Raw genomic sequence first — 19,881 nt, 5'->3', positions numbered from 1 at the left:
CTGGGCTCAACAGTGGAGCAAAGACAAAGCCCTCTGAAGTCAACCTTGAAGACTGATCTCCAGAGGGAAGGGAAGGCAGCGTTGTCTCTTCTCTCTGAAAACCCACACAGATGCTCTGAGATATGCTGATCAGTCAGGAACCTGTAGTGTATTATCAACAGGGCCTGAATGTTGAAGAGGAAGTGAGCACAGTGACATGGTACTTCATCTTTTCATACTCATGCCCTTCCAGTAAAACTGTTGCTATTCCTTGAACCATATAACCCAAACCCCCTCAAGAACAACGGGTTTCTCTGTGAACAGACAGAACTCCATGTATTTGTAGAAGGGATTAATGCAAAACAGAAAGGATAATCACTTACACTAGGACAAGCATCTTCTCCTTGCTGTCCCACCAAGATATACAAAGTATCATCCTTCTGGAGGTCAAAAATTCCCAGCACAGACACGCCGTGGGACCGCACCATGGTGTTCTTCCCTCCTTTCCCACCAGCAGCTCCATAGCCTGAGATGCTGCAGGAAAAAGAAAACAAGAGCCTGGCATCTGAGTTGTCCCAGACAGGTGGAAGGCAGTACAAACCACTTCTGGGCACTGAGTGTTTTGCATGCCTGAACTGTACACAGTGTCACAGGGCCATGCCCTGAAGACCTGACACTCTAAATAAATCTAAACCCAAAGCTTGAAGACTGATGTTCTCTGCTCCACGTGGACCTATGAACTTGGGTAGCTGCAAAACAACTTCTTTCACATTGATTCTTGGGCAAACTCTTGCTGAAGACAGTGAGCAAGTCCGTGTAGCTTCAAACTTTAATACATGAAACACATCTTGTTTCCCAGAGGGCATATGCTTGAGAGGTTTGCAGCCACAAAGAGAAAGAACAGAAGCAGGAAAACTGGTAAGTACAGCACATACAGCTAAAGGGAACATTAAGCAGGAGATTGGCAGGGGGAGATCTGAGAAAGCAGACAGCGTAACTGGTCCTGGTAGCATGGACCAGATGGGAAACAGCTCTCCTATTCCCAGGACCAGAGGAATATAGAAGAGTAGATGGACATGACACTACCTGCGGTAAACAAGGAAGGCAGAGGCCCCTGGCTAAACACACAGTCACCATGAACATCCCACTGTCTCCAGCCAGGAGTGGCTAGGTTGCATACACAGGCTGCTGCAGTCTCAATTAAGGCTCTGAGACTTTTATTTCAAGCAGTCAAGATTCAGAGGTCCTTACTGTTGTTGATGTACCCAAAGATTTGTCTGTACCACTGGATTGCTCAGCTCCTTCCCCTCCCTTTCTAAGTACATAAACAATTTACATACTTAAAGCAGCTTTGATGAAAGGGTTTCGAAGCACTTTATAAAAATCGTGATAAAACACACATCTCTGCTGCAACAAAAGACAAGAGTTACTCAACTTTCTGAGCAAGTGAGTGGTGGTATAGCAAGCTGAATTTAGATCTGAAATAAGCAGATGATTCTCTGCTGACATTAGTAGCTTTGCAGCTATTTCCATGAGAGCAAAATTCAACCTGGAGCATGTGACTGCAGGGCTGAGAACACAAAACTTCCTCTCAGCTTCTTACCAATTACAGTATAGGTGCTCTGCTTTAACTCCTCCTGTCCTCTAGCACCTAGCTGGTCTTTGACCAGCACAGTTCTGCAGGCAAACAGGCTACAAGCAGTACAAACCAGCAGTGCCCATCGTTCGTGAGCACCCTGAACAGGTTGGGCAGCCAGCTCACTTTCAGCCAGCAACTTGCCTTAACAATTAGCATGAGGAACTCACCTTGTGATACTGCTCTGAGGCAGCCAGCATGGAGCAGTTCTGATATCGAGGCCGCTATGGAGCACCAAGTGCCTCATAAAGCACATCAGATCCTTGCAATGTGACATGATTACCTTCACGCCACTGCTGATAACCAAAGCAATCATTCCTCAGTAAGGCTGCACTCGAGCCAGCAGAAAAAGTGATGGACACAGCACTGGGCTACCCTGAACAGATGCTGCACGAATCTGAAGACTGAGTTGATTTGCTGTAGAATTTTGTAATGGCTAATGAGGTGCACTATCAGGCACAGCAAGCTGGCGGGGCTAATCAGCTGAAATTAGGGGCCATATTTTTTCTCTGTATGAACAGATTTTGCATACAAAGAATGATGTCAGGAAGTTCAGGAGAACCCATTTTGGTCTCATTCAAAGGCTACAGAAAAAACCCACTAGATTTAGGTGACAGTCATTCCCTATTCAAAAGGGGTGTCACTATTTAAACAGACGGGTTATTTTGACTTCAAGTTTTAGCAGGATCCATTTCCGTAGGCACAATTTTCTTTTACAGGAGGAATCCATTCAACTGTACTGGCCCTGAAGAAAGATTCAGACCACCCCGAGTAGATATAAACAGAACACGGAACACCTTCCACTGTCTTCCTCCTTTTCTTTTACTATGATATTTGTAGGAACTGAAAAAGAAAACTGCATCTTCAGGAAGGATCAGGATGAGCAGACTGCACCGGCTGTGCAAACCAGGGCTGGAGAAAAAAAATCCACCTCTAGGTAGACAGGTCATGGGAAACACCAGAACTAATTTTGAGAATATGAGAAAATGCAGGGCCTAGCCTGGCAACCTAGAAGGACACCTTTTTGCATTCCACTGTGCCATGTTCTTGTGTTACCTTACAAGAAGGGACCAGAGAAAAGAGAGGACAGTGGAAGTGACAACAAATGGGGCACTCAGCAAAACGGACCAAAGACTCTTGCTTTAAAAATGGAAAGAATTCAGATAATGTAACGTGTAATTTATTACAGTTCACTTCTCTCATACTTGATCATAGGCTTAGATATGGGATGACAAGACCTTCTGAATGCTTAGAAGGAAATATGAAAATAAAAATATTATTTTATATTGCCTAACTTTATTGTTAGACAACATGCAGTCCTGTGGAAGCAAACCAGATGATTTCGTCTGTATCAGCACTGGAGCATGTAGGACTCGGTCTTCAAATGAAGCTGCCTACAGAGTGTGGCAGCCTACCCAGACCTTCACAGATGATGGGGTTTTCTGAGTGTGGTTAGCTTGTGTGAGCAGAGTTCTGTGCAAAGTTGAGCTTTCTGTCTTTGCATATACACATATTCTTTGCAATAACACATATTCTGCCTTGTGTTCACACAACCTATATCCCTATGCAATTATCAGTAATGTAAATCACTGCTTCACATTACACAGTGTAAAACACACTGATACAGCGTAACAACAGCTTTCTTAAGAGCCCAACAGCCAGCTGGAGGATTTTATCTCTGGGTCAGGTATATTGGAGATGGCTATCAGGCGAACTTACAGGATCCACATCACAGCAGGCCTGCAGGGGGGAGCTAAATACAGGCAGTGTGTCCAGACTCTGGGAAGACCTAGAATTGATATTACAACTTGACATTTTCCTAGGGCTATGCTATACTGGGGGACTCTGCTGCCCCGTCAGCAGCCCAGAATCAGGAAGATGTCAAGTTAATTTAAGCCCACAATTGCCTCCTCCTTTCCCCAGGCTGTGAATTCTCTACTATAGCCTTAAGAGGTGCAGAAGAGAATGTCATCCATTTATATATAGGTTACCAATGACATTAGCCATCTATTATCTATACAGAACCTAAAAGTCTGTTAGGTCATTTGTAGGACTTAAATAGACAGGTCCTCCCTGCAGGACCTGTGGTTTGTATTGTCTAGCAAAAATCAGCCTAGAGTTGCACTGGAATTCTGGCTCTTCTTGGGCTGTGATATTAAAGCAATGACAATGTTGTAAGTTTATTGCCTCTTCTCTTTTGGGCTATACTTCATAACCATATTTACTGAATGCCAGTCCTGAAAAATTCTATTCACCTCAGGCAGCTCATTTTTGATAGCTGAGTAAAATATCATTAATGTTTTTTTCATTACCATCAATCCCTGTGGTAATAGGCACTCAGGCAGAACTTGCGCCTAGCCTAGTCTAGCCAGTTTCTCAAAACTGTTTTGCAGTAGATTTCTGTTAGAGACTGACATCTATCCTCAATATTAATATTCTTTTTCTATAAAAATAATAAAAAAAAGAGAAGGTAACAGTAAGTTTTAACTGAAATTTGTTCAAAGCCTTCAGTGGAATGTTCTGCTTTGAAATCCTTAACATCACCATTGGTTTCAATAGGGAATGTTGCATAAAAAAACACCACTAGACAGTCATTGATTCAAACAGCCAGTTCTGCCTGCAAACTGATGCATGTATTGGCTTGATGTTACCATTCAGATACAGTGAACTAAACTTTGCTTGTACTTTTTTCCCTAGCAAGAGCAAAAAGAAAAAATGATTGGTAAAATCTGATGAAGTGGCATTGAACCATATCTGATCATCTCCATTTGAAAATAACTCCACAGAGGGATTTAAGCGTTAGAACCCTCAGTATCACAGAGCCTAAAATTTAGGTGGCTGGCTTCCAAAATCAATTCTACAGCGGTGAGCTAGGCTTACAGGCTCAACTTACCATGCCTAGATTCTAAACAGTCAAGATGCTGAGCACAGCTTGATGCAAGCTGTCCCGTAAGAAATGCTGACATACAATTGTGCCTCCTATACCAGGTGGAGAGTGAGAAAAACTCATTCTGATGAATGGCATATGGGATATGCATGCCTCTTGGCTGGGGAGGTCAAAACACTTGATTTACGGTTACTTATAGAGCTCTCCCAACCTGTAACCATTTAGACTAAAGATATGTCTGCCTCAGATGGTTGTTTCCCTCTCTTCTCTCTTTCCAAAAAGTTCTATCTCCCTGACAAGAAATCTGAGACTGGAAGGATTGGAAATCACAGGATCAGGGAGAAGTAAAACCCATGTAGAACTGGCCAAACTTCTGAATATAATACTTCATATATGCCTAGCATGTATCTGCAGCTTGGAGAAATTTCAAATGCAAAGATATATCATGACAATTAGAGATGGTTCTCTTACCTGTATGTGTTGGTTGCTGGTACTCTCCAGATCTGAATGCCTTGGAGAATCCCTTCAGCTCCGACGATCACACTGAGGTTGGAGTTCCTGTAGGCATCATTGCACTGGCTCTGTGTGGGGCCATAGGGTCCACTGGCACCACATGTTGTGAACAACCAGTGATCTGAAATGAGGACATATACAAAGCATGATCTGAACATCCAAAGACCACATAGCTGTTCTGCTCTTTATTCATTCTCTGTTGGACCAAGAGAAGAACCTGGCCCCTGAGGTTTTAGCCAGAACAAATACTCACAGAATTCTTTTAAAAGACTCATAGTGCTGTGTATCTCAGTACTTGACAGCTTTTCATCTACATCTCCTGAAGCTATCACAGCTATAAACATAGCTTTTTCTAAGGCTCAAAAGGCAAAGATCACAGAGTAAAATGCAACACAGACCACCCAGTTTTTGGGCTCTGCTCTTTGGGGTGTAAAAGTGCACGCTCATAACTTCAAGACTGGTGCATTTTAGCCCTTTCAGTTTCTACAGACGTTTGATTATTGAATTTATTTTATATGGGAAAGTAGCTGTTAATTAGATAAAAAACTGTAAATACAACAATATCTCAGTGATTAAAACATAACAACAAACTAATTGTATTTTGAATAATTATTTGCTCACAAGAGATTCAAGTCAAGCTTCAGAAGGCAAAACACCTAACTGAGGCCTGTAAAACAAGCATTCAGCTCTTTGTGTTCTAGGCCAGATCTGTGGGTGTAAATCAATGCACCCCTATTACAGCCATTTTCATCAACTGGAAGTACTATCCCTGTACAAATAGAGTTCTAGAACAAAGCTTTGCTAACTTGTGCCTCAAAAATCTGATTTTTTAAATTTGAATACATGGTGCTGAAAATGCCGTTATTTTCCTTAAGGAATCATTATTAGGGCCAGTGCAGTTGCAAGACCACAATGCTCTTGTAAAACTCACCCTAATGTATTTGCTAGTATATTAGGAAATATTTTATGTGTAATCAAAACTAAGATCTAGATGGTAAGGAAGTGGACCAAACTTTTCTGGTGCAATGATTTATCATTCATACTTATTAACAAGCTAATATACACAATCTAATAAACTCCATTAGTTAACTCTACTGCCATTAAAGACAAAAGACTTGAAATATATCTAAAGAACATTATTTCTACAAATGATGTTGGGCCAGCCAGCCCTCCTTATGGCTTTCTCAAAGGGCACCATTTTTCCCCTCAGCTTCCACTAATGCAATACAACGCATGCAGACTCTTTCAGCAATGATACTAATTAGCTCAAGATAGAGCTTGATCTGCTTCTTAGAATTCAAAGCTATTGTCTAAGCACATCTGGTCTAGAAATGATCATCTGCATGTGTCTGGATGAGAGGCGAGCAGTTTTAGCACTACTACTGTTATGGGAGCGGGGTTCACCCACTAGAAATACAAGAAAACATGTTAGTTTAGCCAGGCACGAGGTCTGAATTACCTTTTCACAAACTAATACTGAAGTTGAGCTAAATTCCTTCTTATAAAAAAGCTCAGTGCATGAAAGGGATCAAATAATATGGCAGGACTTTAAGAAATAAAGCGGACGGTATTTCTAGAAAACCTTTGTAATACAGTCTTGGCTATTCCAAGAAGCAATGCAAAACTACTACTTTAAGAAAGCTTCCCAATCTAAGTACTGCTGAGAGAATAATCTTCTCACTGCAAAATCTACGCCACCCCTCCTCAAAACTCCCCTGTAAGGGTCCTCTTTTTGCTGCTGTTACTTGTTTTGTATGGATACTTATATACATATTTTACTTATTTCTCCAATCCTTCTGCAATGGGTGGTGGTATAAAGCCTTAAAATTAGTAGATAGCAAATGGAAGAATTCCCCTCTCCTCCTCAGCACTCCCAAAAACCCAAGAACAACAGGTAAGAAGGGAAAAGCACCTAAGAAAGCAAGATCTAAAAGTTCCTCAAGCAAAATGCTTCAGTAGCTCTGATATCGACAGTCTTGCACCAGAAGTGACTTACGTTTATTCTTGCAAAAAACCCACCCCAAAACCAAAGCAAAATCTCACACAAAATGGAAGATGAGAGACTCATTGTGTCAGCTATCACAGTGATTTAACATTGCAATATCCCAGAGGGCTAAGCCACCTGCACTGAAACATATGTTTAGTAAAGCAGGCAGGTAAGTGTCTTCGTTTGGAACAATAAGAAGCCGTTTGGATGTCTCTGGTGAAACATCAAACATGTTCCCAAAGGTAGAAGCAGGTGACCTTCAAGGGGACAATAAGCCCCAAACAGGAGAGAATCAAAATGGAAAACTGAAAGTGATAAAACGTAGGACAGACCACAGCATGTGCATACTGCTGCTACGGTTAAGCTTTACATTTCTGATTTATTCCCTTTAAATAATTCTTGTTCCTTAGGCATTTGCTTACCCGGCCTTGGCAAAATTACCTCTAGACTATCACACATGTAACACACAGCACAGCTGGACCTGAAACTGGCAGCTCTCGACTCCCACCAGGTTCCAGCAACAGGGGATCAATGAACTATGTCTTACTCCAAAATGCTTTTTAATGGCCCTCTGTTTCCTTAAAAGCCCAATGCCCTGGTGGAACAGAAGAAAAACGTCCTCCTGCTGCAAACGTTATGCCTTCAGACTTTGAACTGAAGCAACCAGAACAACTTCTGTATTTTCTGCCTCTTGGACAGACTAGAGGGGGCTCACTTCCAGTGCAGAGACAGCGTCAGGGTAAGAGCAAACAATGCTGGTGATTTAAGATTAGTGAATGTGCATCTAGCTCTTAGCTAAAATCTGTCTTTTAAGAGCATGAGAGTGAGAGGAATGAAAACCCACAGATATGTTATGCCAGGGACTACGATGTAAGGAACCTGCAGATGTCTCAGCACAGGAGGTACTATCTTAGATTTCAGAAGCGGTCCTGTTGTAATCGATACTGTGGTATATACAAGACTGTATGTAAAGCCTCCCAGGTTCTGCAGCTGCTGCAGTCAGTGCTAGCAGACATATTTACTTGCTCTATTCAGGTAGATGGTAGACAGGAATGGGAGAAAACACATTTCAGAAGTAGCAGAACTGGGTAGTGGCCTTTGCCCAAAACATTGCAGGACACACAAGTGTCATTGCAGGTCTGGAACAAGTGAAGTCCATGGGGAGACAGCATCTGATTTGAATCAGCAAGGGTTTCAGTAAAACACAGCCAGGTGTTGCGCAATCTCCTCATTTGTCACCGCTGCATTGACTTGCAAACATGTAACAGCTTTGTCACTGAATTAAATGGGACAGAATATGGCATGGGAAGAAGTCGCCCCTCATTTCAACGTAATTAGGACAGATGGGTTTTAGCTACAATTCTAGATACAGACTAAAACCCTCGTACTTACCTCCCTCTGCTCTCTTAAATATTTCACAAAGCCAACCCTCAATCTAGCCCAAGATCTTAAACCACTGACTCAGTAACAAAAGAGTACTGCCCCTCTTAGATAACCCACCATTCTTTTTTTAAGTAAGAATAACCATTCACTCCCTGTAAAGTATTGATTTTCTCCTGATTCTAGAAATGACTGCAGCATGTCTCATGAGCTCAGAGAGAGCATTTCTACAGGTTGCTGCATGCCACAGCAGTTTACAGTAATTCAATCTGAAGCATTATTTTGATCTCCAAAGACTAAAGCAGCAGCACCGAATCGAAGGTCCTTTAGCAGCTAGGTGAGAAGCATAGATTTTTTCCATCAGTGCACAACTGTGGTCTGCTGCATACTGCACAGCGCACCTCTCCTTCCTTCTGCAGCGTGCGACAGGCTAACATGGCCAGCACAATGGGAAAAAAAGCAGGACTCTCCAGTCTAAATCTTCCCCAAAACTAGCAGATTTTGAAATGTTGCCCAACTTCACACAAGGTTCAGATGCCTGGTTTCCAGAAAGACATGAGCAATTCCATGATGAAAACTAACAGGTAGTTAAATGTAGGGTCCCTATATATTCTGTCACTGGCAGTTGCAAGATGCTGACTGTGTTTAAAATCTGGAAATTCCTGTTTGAGGCAGGGGAAAAAGAAAAGGAGTGAAGATTACACAGATTCGCAATCGGGATACTACATTTCAGTGAATAATGTATATATCAGTTCATTTGATGGAATCCCCATTTTCACAAGAAACGTGGCAGAGGAAACATTTGGTCTTCTGCCTGTTCACCCACACACCTGTCCTTTCAAGCTCCCTGGCAATCTCCCCAACAGATTGCTAAGGTCCCAGCAACAACATTCTGCAAAAAATGCCATTTTGGCTCTATTATAACAGATTTTAAAAATTCCTTCTTCCCAACTTTTCTTTCCAAATTACATTTGCTGATATATTTACACACCAAGTCACTCATGCTTATTTTCTTTTGCACAGCAAAAATTCTAGTTTTCACACAGCTTGGCTAGATACATAAAATGCACAGCAATCAAGGCACTGGATTTCAGCCACAGCAAAGGGGAGTGATGTCCTGCTCTTGGAAAACAAAAAGAACAATACCCCACACGACTTAAAATGACAAATTCATTTGAAGCTCTGATACTACTTGCAGCCCAAGGCAGCACTGCTGCAGGCTCTGCTGCAAATAACAGCCAGCCACAATGAAGAGAAAACAGTGGAGCAGAGCCTAAAGCACATTTGTACTCTAACATAGAAAGCAATTTCACTGGCACATACAGCACATAAACTCCATATCACAAACCAGACGTAGGCATTTTAGCTATACCTCAAGGGCCTAAATGTATTAACTGTCATTTGTTAAATTCAGCTGGTTTGAACGGAGGTTCAACTTGTTCCAAACCAAAACTTTGCTGTGATTTGAGAAAATTACCAACCAAGCACTATGGTACTTGGCTTCTTTTGGATCCTTGAGTAATGCACTAGTGAAATGCATCAGTGCTTTAAAACAATGTGTAGGCAGTTCGTAGAACTCGCTGCCACAACCTCTATTCAGGCCAAGAGGTTATTCCTACATCCAGTAGAGTAAAAATACCATTAATAAGGACTATAATAAGGTCTATTGCTTCAGGAGCACAAGAACCTCAGTGGCTAAACTTTGAGAGGCCAGAGGCCCACAGGCTAACTTCTGTTAGTTGTCCCTCAGGGAGCTCATTTTACTTCTTCCTCTAAGGCAGATGTCATCAAACTTGATACCAGGAACAAGCAGAACGCTTGCTTTCTCTATTTATAAAAACATTCACAGGCTCCCTTACAATATTTGGTCAATATGGGAAATCACAGGAAACTGCCCATCTTAATCTTCAGTATCATTTGGCTGCCACTGGCAGCATGGTATGTGGGGAGGGATATACCTTTTACTTGGTACATAAGCAATCTCAGTTATGCATTACCAGTAATTCCAGAGTTGGTCTGTGCTGCAAGTCTGTAGGCAAAATATACTACAACTGTATATAAGAAACACGTTCAGTGATGTAAGGAAGGAAAAACCTTTCCATTTTGCTTTGGGTTCTGCTGTTTAACAGTGCCCTGTGAGCAGTAATTTGAGATTATTATCTTTTCCAGGGTTAAACGTGCCAGAGATTAATGGGGTGGGGAGGGGGTTTGAAAGATGTCGGTAAATGGCAGAACTAGGTTGTGCTCACAATCACAGTCCCTGACTGTTAAGTGCGTCTACATAATTATATTAATGGGATATAAAATGATCATAGAAATTTGTGACCCTTGCCAGCAATACCAGACCAACTTACACAGGTACAGCTAGACTAAGAGGAGGCTGGCTTTTCAACTATTTATGGAGTGGCTATTTCTACCTCTGTCTTCATTTTCTAAATGAGGGTGGTAATGGAAGACTTGGACATGTTTTTCAGTTCAACAAGAGCAGTACCTGCAGTGATGAGAAATGTACCCCAGATTGATCCTGAGTATCATTTCAAAAAAATACTCAAAGCTTGATTCATGCTTTAGATTTTTCTTAAGTGTCCATACAAAAGGAACACTATCAGGGCATCCTTGCAGGAAATTATCTGTGGTCAGTATAGCAGGGCAAGGGCATTGCTGACTTTGAACAGCAATGAGAACAGCTTGTTTCTTGCTACCTTCTGAGCCAGAAACTAACAAAGCAGCATGAAGAAAACGAATTTTTTTCCCTTTCATGTTTCCCTTAAAGAGATAGCAGGAGTCTTCCATAAGGGTGTTAAGTGAGACATGCTACTAATTTGTTGGAATTTGTTTGTCCACAATTACAAAGAATAGTAGAAATGCACGTTAGATAAGAAAGACCAAAGTGGGTGGAGGTGGCAAAATTATTTCAAAACCTTTCCTGAGATTTATAGCAGTTTCTGTACAATTTAAACTTCTGTTCTTAAGAGTGAGCAGCTTTAAAATTTAGGTCTAAAATGTGTGAATTGACCTGTTTATTTCAATTGTATGATTAACTCTGGAGAGCAGTTATGCCTATTCGACTTTGTTATGTTGAGATCTGTTTGTATGTTGATTTTCAGTACTGCACCTTTGCTATTTTCAATCCTACAGAGAAAGCAAGTGTAAACACTGCAATAAAGAAATTCATGCCTACATAATCTGAGACCCCACCATCTATCTCTGAACATTTTCTATCACTATTCAGGATGCTACTTTTGTTGGGGGAAGGGCACTGAACTGTTATTCACTGTGTTAACTGATGCTTAATACAAAAATACAATTGTGCAGATACCTTTATTGCATTATGCCAACAGTTCAGTTAGTATAATTGCACACAAAGAGCAACCAAATGTAATTTTCTTTTACTTAATACTCGTTCCGCTGTTCCTTTCAGCTCCTTCATCTGATTAACTAATATGACTCAGAGTTCTTCCGAGAAACAGCCATGTAAGTACTCGTAAGAGGACTCTCCCTGATGCAGAAGACAAAATCTGTGCAACCACTAAGTGTTGCGGGGAAGAGACTGGAGCTGAAGGAAAACAGTAATCCAGTCTGGATGAGAAAATGATTTGATGACAGTTTCCATGCAAGAAACGATGGTTACACAATGACTGGTGGATATGCAGATCAGATGGGACAAAACAATGCAAGATTTGAGAGGAAGAAAGGTTAATCTTTTTGTACATTTCACAACACACCATTTTTGTACTGTGTGCCCTGACATGAGTAAGTTGTCAGTGGGACATATGAGAAGCTGAAACATCAAAAGAGAGGCTATCCTCATGGTATTTACAGCCTATTCAGAAGCACCAGAAATCTTTAATTAAAGCTTGATTGCTCTGTGTCTTGTTATCTCCTTTTGCCTACTGAGAATCCTGTTTTGTCTCCTCTGGTTTCCATGAGAGTAATTTGTTTACCTAGAGTTCCTCATTATTGCTCACTGTATCTTTATATGCCTGAATTTCCCATATTCTAGCCTTGTCTATAAAAGGAAATTGCATTGGTTTGATATAAATTGGCTTTTTAATTGGTAGTTAAACTCTCTGTAGAGAGATGCTATGGTTTGAGCAGCTTTCAGTTTTACTTAAACTAATACCTAATAAATTTAAAAACAAAGCCAAAGTAAGCTTGGTTTACATCAAAATAAACAGCGCACAGCCTTTGGTACAGACTTAACCATTTCAATCAAAAATCCTAGTTCCACTAAAGCTGGTTCAATCTTCTGGTATATGCAGGCTTTCTTACAACTTTTTTTGCAGGCTTCTTCTAGAATCAAGTTTCACCTGCAACCTTTCAGCAAGAAGCTGGCACTTCAGCAAATAACATGTCATTAATTAATTGAAAAGGAAAGCATTTGCATTGCTCTGTGATCATCTGTCTAATGGCCACCTTAATGGCAAGCAACTGTGTGACTTGAAACCTACAGGAATTTTTCTGTGTTGGTCCTGGTCATGATCAAGAAAGCTGAGAAAGCAACACCACCACATTAGTTGTAGTAATTCGGGGTCTCATTCTACACAGTGCATTCATCATCCCATGTGTGACACATGACAGGGGTTGACAGATTTCTGGAAGCTCTAGGATCTTCTACAGTGTGGCTGCATTATGTGTTTTGAACCTTCACTGTACATATCCTGGAGGCAGGCCAAGCCACGACAAGCAATGGCAAGACTGAGGAAGTAATTCACGGGGTACAGGGCCTGAGAACAGAAAGGACAGGGAGGTTGGTGGTGATGACTTCCAGCTTCTGCTGAAAATGAATTTCCAAGCACAGGCACAACCAGCAGGTGCATGTAAGAGGTTGTTCTCAGTTACAAAGGAGCAAATCGAGGCCCATACCCTTGAAAGCAATGGAGCTTCTTTGGATTTAATGTCATATAAACAAATTGGTCCCTGTCTTTCAGATTGTACTTCCTGCTGTGTAGGCTGAGCTGGCTTGGGGACTTGGGGAGGGCACTTTATTATCCTGTTGTCTCCTCAGCTATAGGAACACAGTTCTTTGTTTTAATATGATTTCTTAAGAAGATAATATTATAGCATGTGATCCATCACACAAGCCAAAGATCACATTAGCTGTAATTACTTTTGGCTGAGCTCATATTGGTCAATGCAGTCTTTGGGACTTCAGGGTGGTGCTGATGCTGTTGGTTCACTCGCACAACAGTGCCATCAAAGTAAAGGCCTTGACAGACTCAGCCTGAGGTTTCTTAAATGTATTACAGGATGCAGAAAGAAACAAGATTAAAGATGGGTAAAATGCATAGCCCAGGGACCAAACAAGCCTCTGCAGTGTCTACTGAGAGCAGGGATTCAGCAACACAAAGTAAAAAGGTGATTCAGTGCTGTGGAGACCCTCAGAAATGCAATGACTTCCCACTGCAAGAAGCTGCAGCTTAACTTCTCTGATTTCTGCCCTCCTGCTCCCTCCCAAAGGGGAGAAAATTGTTGTAGGAGTGATATCAAACCTCAAGGGTTAGAGACAGTTTTAGACAGAACATGAACAGGACCGAGGATCAAGCCCAGGAATTAGGCAAACTGGCTTAGATACCACAGGAATTGCCTTGAATTTTCATCCCAAGGTCATAACAAATGATTTTAATTGCTCAAAGTTCCTCGGTAACCTTCTCTTCTACCCCCATGCAATCTGACTCCTATTATTTCTACTATCCAAGCTTTTCTTTAAATTGCATTCCTCAGATAGGACAGGGAGCAGAAGAGCTACATGTCCCATCATTTCAGGTCTAGTGAGAAGTGGAAGTAACAAACTTCTCAAAGAAACCTACAGCCACAAGATTTCTAGCCTAACACCCATACACCCACTTTACATTAACTTTGCATCCAAACTTCAGGCCGTTCTCCAATCTGAACCTGATACCTAATGTTTTTTTTTGTTACTAAAACAGTAGGTACCCTGGAAGGAAATGTACAGCTGCCTGATGGAACTACATCACCACCTAAGCACTGACATTCCTATGGAAAGTCAGCCAGAAGTCCATAATCTACACCTGTGTATGGATCCTACCACAAGATCACTGACTGAAGAGCAATACTGGAAGTACTTAACAGTAAAACGTGGCTCCACTTTACAGGCAGGAAATGGAAATACAGATATTGAAGGGAACACTTCAAAGGATTTTCAAAGAGGATGTAAGGATCTTTTTGGAAATTATACCTTTGTGACCAGTCCAAGCTAACACACGACATCTGCAACAGAGGTAGACACAACCTTTACAGCTAAAGCACAGGTGAGCCCAGCCCACCATTCTCTCATATGGGCTCATTCCCTCTGTCTCTCTCCTGAGACTCCTGTCAGTGCTCCTGCACTTTTCTTGCTGTATGCTGCTCAGTACATAAAATATCAATACACTCCACTTGATGGCAACTCTTGGCCTACACTGCAGACCGTATCACCAGCCCCCACTTCCAGAGCTCACTTCACAAGAGAGTTCAGGTACCAGCAGCTGCCCTGCTGCGGCAGCACGGAGTGGCCTAATATATCCAGCTTTTCAGGCAGATTTTGAAGGCTCTGTGGAGCTTTTGACCACACTGACCAGACTGTTGTTGGTATCAGAGCTAACACCACTAGTTCATGTGTTTCAACATTACACTTCAGGTAGCAAAGTGAAACATAACCTAGTATAGAACAGACTCAAAGAAGTCTTTCTAAAACGGAGGAGTGGTAGAGGAGGAGGCAGCAGGAACAAATCCCTGGGCTTACTGACAAAGTAAAGGAGGCATATACCAATCACGCTCCTGTTCTCTACCTTAAGAGGGGTGGTATTTCAAATTGACAGGTAACTAGCTAGCCCTACGCGGGGAGAAACAGCTGCACACAGTGCTGAGGGTGGCTGAGTTATAGCAAGTGCTCATCTCTCCTGTAGTCACCCCCCATCTCCATGGTCAGCTCAGCTCCCCCAGGTAGGCTGGAGGTTGTGGCCATCTAACTCAAATCAGGAAGCTGGCAAAGAGGAAGGAAGGAAGCAGACTGAAACGGCACACGTAGAGCCCAAAACAGATATTGTGAATGTGTGGGCAAGCCTGGGAGAGGGAAGAGACAAACATCTGGGAGACAGTGATGTGAGGGGGAGGGAAGTGAAATCTTGCATCTATTTGGCCCACGTCACTAGAGTTAAGCTGGAAAGAGGAGGTGGGGGACAGGGGAGAACAAAATAACATTGACCATATAAGACTGACATTTCTAACTAAAAATCATGTTTTTAAAACAAAATCCAATGTTGTACTCTTTCAAATGGGCAATGAAAATATTACTGAAAAAGCAAAGCTATGTTATTTCAGACCAAGCCTATATTAACTAGAGATGGGCATTCATGTTACCACATGCTGAACTCAGTCAATTTGGCCACTTTGCTTTGATTCCTGATTATTTTCATATGACCACAACACCAAACAAACCTATCTTGCAGTTTAAAAGCACTTTTTACTTCAAGAGGAAGCTCTCTCTGGTTCTTTCTTTCACCAGCTTGCAATCAAAATCCAAGTTACAGTTAACAGCTAAAGGTAATTGCTTTCTAGAGCTTGTTTTGTTTTGTTTTGTTTGTAAGGGACTTGGGAAAAGCTCTGAACAAAGGCTTTGGAAATATTAAAAAAAAAAAGGAATCATATTGCATTTAGCCACACCTAACTGAAATCTGTACTAGCTGGAAATCTCTGCCATCTGCAAATGCTTCTCAGACCAGACAGTTACCTGCTGGACCAGAAATGGGGGCAGTGTTGAGTTGGAGATTTCCCAGAAGCTTTTGATCCCATCCAAACTTCTTCTGTCCACCTCTACTGGTGAGCAAATTGCTTGAGTCTGGAGTTGTACCTCGAGGTATCTTCTCTCCACTGACTAGAAAACAAGAAGTCACAGACTGGTTTACCATTGAGGGTGGCTTAGTCAGTAGGTAGTCCAAAACTGCAGCTAAATTAAGGGCTGCAGGCTCCTCTGCTGAAAATAAGAGCCTGCAGTCACAGGATATAACACTAGTAAAAGGAAAGGGCAGATTGACTTTCCATTGCTGTTATGGGAACTGTGACAGAAGAAAAATAAACAAGAATGAGTGGTGGGCAAAATAGAAAGTAAATGAAGACACAAAGCAGAAATACAGAATACAATCTTTAGCAACTGTTAGAAAGTTTCTCTTTTAGTCAGTAAAAGTACATGCATTCTTTTTAATGACAGCCTAATTTTAAGATCTCTTTAGAATACTGAAACCTGAGGTACATTGTACTTGTGCACAGAAACCAAAGGGAATTATTGGAAAGACTCATACTCCAGCCAATGCAAATTAACATAATACAAAGCAGATGAAACATTCTGACTGCTGCTGGATGAGGCAGTGGCTTAGAGGTTTTTCAGTCTGAACAGGGCTACAGAGGTTGTAGCTTCAAGCCTAGGAAATGAAAGAACACACTTAAATTCTTCTGTTCAACCCAAGGTAGGAATTTCATGTGTTCAGAGAAGCAATCCTCCAGTCCTCATGTAAGTTGTTGGTATAGAGTGACAGATCATTGAACACATTTACAAATTAAGCAATTCACTATGCATGAGATTATGAAAGATGAGCCAGACACAAACGTTCAATAAAAATCTAAAGAGGGTGAAATCTGGCAGCAGAGGTATAGACTGGGCATATTCTAAAGGCCAGTCAATCACAAAGTCTGGATCAGAATCCAAATTTTTCCCAAGAGTAGGAGAGAGTGAAGATCCTAGTTTCTGATTCAGACTTAAATGCATGTCAGTCCAAATAAAATAACCTTGTTCTAATTTAACTGGAGTATTGTGCCCAATGTTATTGCAAAGTTAGTGTCAATCACAGGATGCCTGTCTTTTCCTAGCCAGAGTCCAACTGTCATTCATTTTGATAACTGTCACACAGCAAACCAGGTCATGTGGAACTCTGTAATCACAGATTGGCTTCTGTATCAGCCTGGGTGGATAGGTGATGCTACTGTCTCAGTTGGAAGTTGACTCTCCCACACCATATGTCTTACTACCCATTTACTGCCAAGCTCAGAACCCATTCACTAGTCGGCTCTACTAATAAGGTATGCATCTGAACAGTCTCCTTCATCTAAGCACAGTTATTTCTGAAATATACCTTTACATTTCAAGAGTCTTTTGAAGATAACAACACTCAATCCCTTCCCCACAGTTTCAACCCCTTTCCAAATTTCAATTACATGGCAAATAAAAGACAAGTCACTTGCAGATAAAAGGAAAACTTACTTGTTAAATAACAGTCCAGACTAAGGGAGACATTGTCAAAAGCAATAATGGCATCAGATCCTTCTTCCCATGAAGCGATGATCTGAAACCAAAACCTGCACAGATTGGAAGAACAGGGATTAAATTCTGTTAAAGAGATGAAACTCAGAGCTCTTTGTAATTAAAGCAGTTTTAGAATGGGGGAAAAAAGCTTTTCTTTTCACACATAAAAATATTAAATTGACAGAGAAAGTATCCTCATCCCTAACAAGTAAAGATGACCTGAGGAGGGGGGCTGTATATGAATATAGGTAGACAGAAAAAAAGAATACAGCCCCTCTTCCCTCCAGAGGCATATAACCTGAAGCAGGTGCAAGTGTGTATGTGTGTGTGTGCGTGTGTGTGGACAGAAAATAAAGTCCCCTGGATTCTGGCACAGAAAAAAATCAGACACCTAAGTGATTTTATTCTCACGAGTGATTTACCTAAAGTGTTAAGAAAAATAAGTAGGCTGGGGCTTCTGAAGTCATTTGGAGTTTCTAAAAGGAACTGGCAATCAAAGGCTGAAACCAATTTAGAAAGTATTTGGTGTTGATCCACCCTCTAGGAAGCAAAGGATATCTAACAGTCCTGGCAGTCACAAAAGAGAGGAACTGACACTGGGTATTCCATAGGAAGAGCAGAACTCGTTATCTCCTTGTAGAAGCTGAGCAGGTTTGCTTTAAATCACTTCCACACTCTCAGCTGGCTTTTGCCGGGAAGTTCTGCCACTCCTACATTACCAGAAGAAAGATTGCTGTAGGTTCACCCTCAGTGGTATTACAAGTCAACAGGAAGAGCAAAAATAACCTATAACCAAATACTTCAAATCTGACAGAATATTGACCACGCATTAATTTAGTGCACTCGTGGATTTAGATTTTCTCTTAGCTTAGCAAGTTCATGCTCTCCCAATGCATATCTGTCACGTAAAATCGTAATACTCTGCTTAGGAAGGAGAACAATTTCTAAAAGCAGCTGACCAGGGCCCAGAAGTCAGATACAATGCTGAGAGGTTGCATCAAGACTATAAAAACATGAAACTATCATATGCTGTAGAACAAACTGCACCAGAATATGAAGTATTATTTAAATCTCATTCTCTGTTGTATCTTGATGTTTTACACCAGCGGAAGTTAAGCCATTCATGGGTCTCTAATGTAGATCTATTGCTGGTGGTTCCTGCTCTATCTTACAGATATAAGCGTTTAGCCAAAATGTGAATTATTGCAGGTGTTCCAGTTTAGATGAGAAACTGATGACAGAACAAGTTATTTTTGAGGAATAGCCTTATTTAATCAGAAAGGCTGTGGAAATCCTGTCCCTTCACTGCAGCAAGAATCTAAACACCAGCAGAAATTTTTTCTTCTCACAGACTCTTGTCTTTTATGCATAGCACCAGGTCTAAAATATTTTCTTTCAGCTTTTTGTTTGCTACCAGTATTCTTCCATTAGTTTTGTTGCCTCCTACTGTTTTTAAAATCTACCTCTCCTTTACCAACAAACCAACCTCACAAAATTCAAGTGAAGCTTCTCCGCTTATATGTATATTTACTTTGGGACAGCATATCTGAGTGTTTTGAATGACGGTTTTGACTGTTTCAGCCTCCTGACTCTGTCAATAAAGGTAACCAACTTCCACATTGTTCTCAAATACAGCACAGCTTCCACCACCAGAGATGACGGTGAGGTTTGGCATAAGCTAAAACAGACCCCAGGGATATCTGTGCCTTTTGAGGATATCTAGATTGAAGTGTTCTCTTCTGCAACTGGTGCTCTTGCTAAGCTACAGACAGGGGCACAGTCAGAAAAGCTGACCCAACCAAAGCAAAAACTTCAAACAGAAAAAAACCTCCCAGCAGCCTGTAAAAGGTGCAAAGGGTTTAGAACAGAACACAGTCCATTCACAACAGAGAAGAGCTGATATAGCTACTATGTTCCTCCTTCTTTATTTCTGGTAAAGCAAAACAATGATGCTTCAATACTGAAATTTCTCGCTCCTTGGAGATACACATTGGACATACAGAGAGATTTTTCTCTCTAAAATGGGCTTTTTATGTTCTAAAGACATGAGCAGCTGCTATGACAGAGCAGGTGATTGACACAAAGAACAGTGGATATGGTGAAGGAAGAGCATCCCTAGCATCATAGGAAACTCCAAACAGCAAGACATAATTTTCCTTGTTAAATGCAAGCTCAACAGGTGGCAGCTCAAAAGGCAAGCT

General features: G+C 41.3%; 1 protein-coding gene across 1 annotated transcript in view; it reads right to left on the bottom strand.

Moving 5' to 3' along the window:
* ALK (ALK receptor tyrosine kinase) overlaps positions 1-19,881 on the bottom strand; it is a 320,324-nt gene that overhangs the window by 31,950 nt on the left and 268,493 nt on the right. Inside the window, exons 10-13 of the mRNA XM_074863896.1 lie at positions 17,639-17,733; positions 16,115-16,258; positions 4,974-5,136; positions 363-513 (exon numbers count right to left, since the gene is read on the bottom strand). Of these exons, the coding sequence (XP_074719997.1) occupies positions 363-513; positions 4,974-5,136; positions 16,115-16,258; positions 17,639-17,733 (553 nt within the window). The remainder of the gene's footprint in view (positions 1-362; positions 514-4,973; positions 5,137-16,114; positions 16,259-17,638; positions 17,734-19,881) is intronic.

This window comes from Strix uralensis, chromosome 3 (assembly GCF_047716275.1).
Source record: "Strix uralensis isolate ZFMK-TIS-50842 chromosome 3, bStrUra1, whole genome shotgun sequence".
Taxonomy (NCBI): domain Eukaryota; kingdom Metazoa; phylum Chordata; class Aves; order Strigiformes; family Strigidae; genus Strix; species Strix uralensis.
This window is presented reverse-complemented; position numbering and strand designations above follow the sequence as displayed.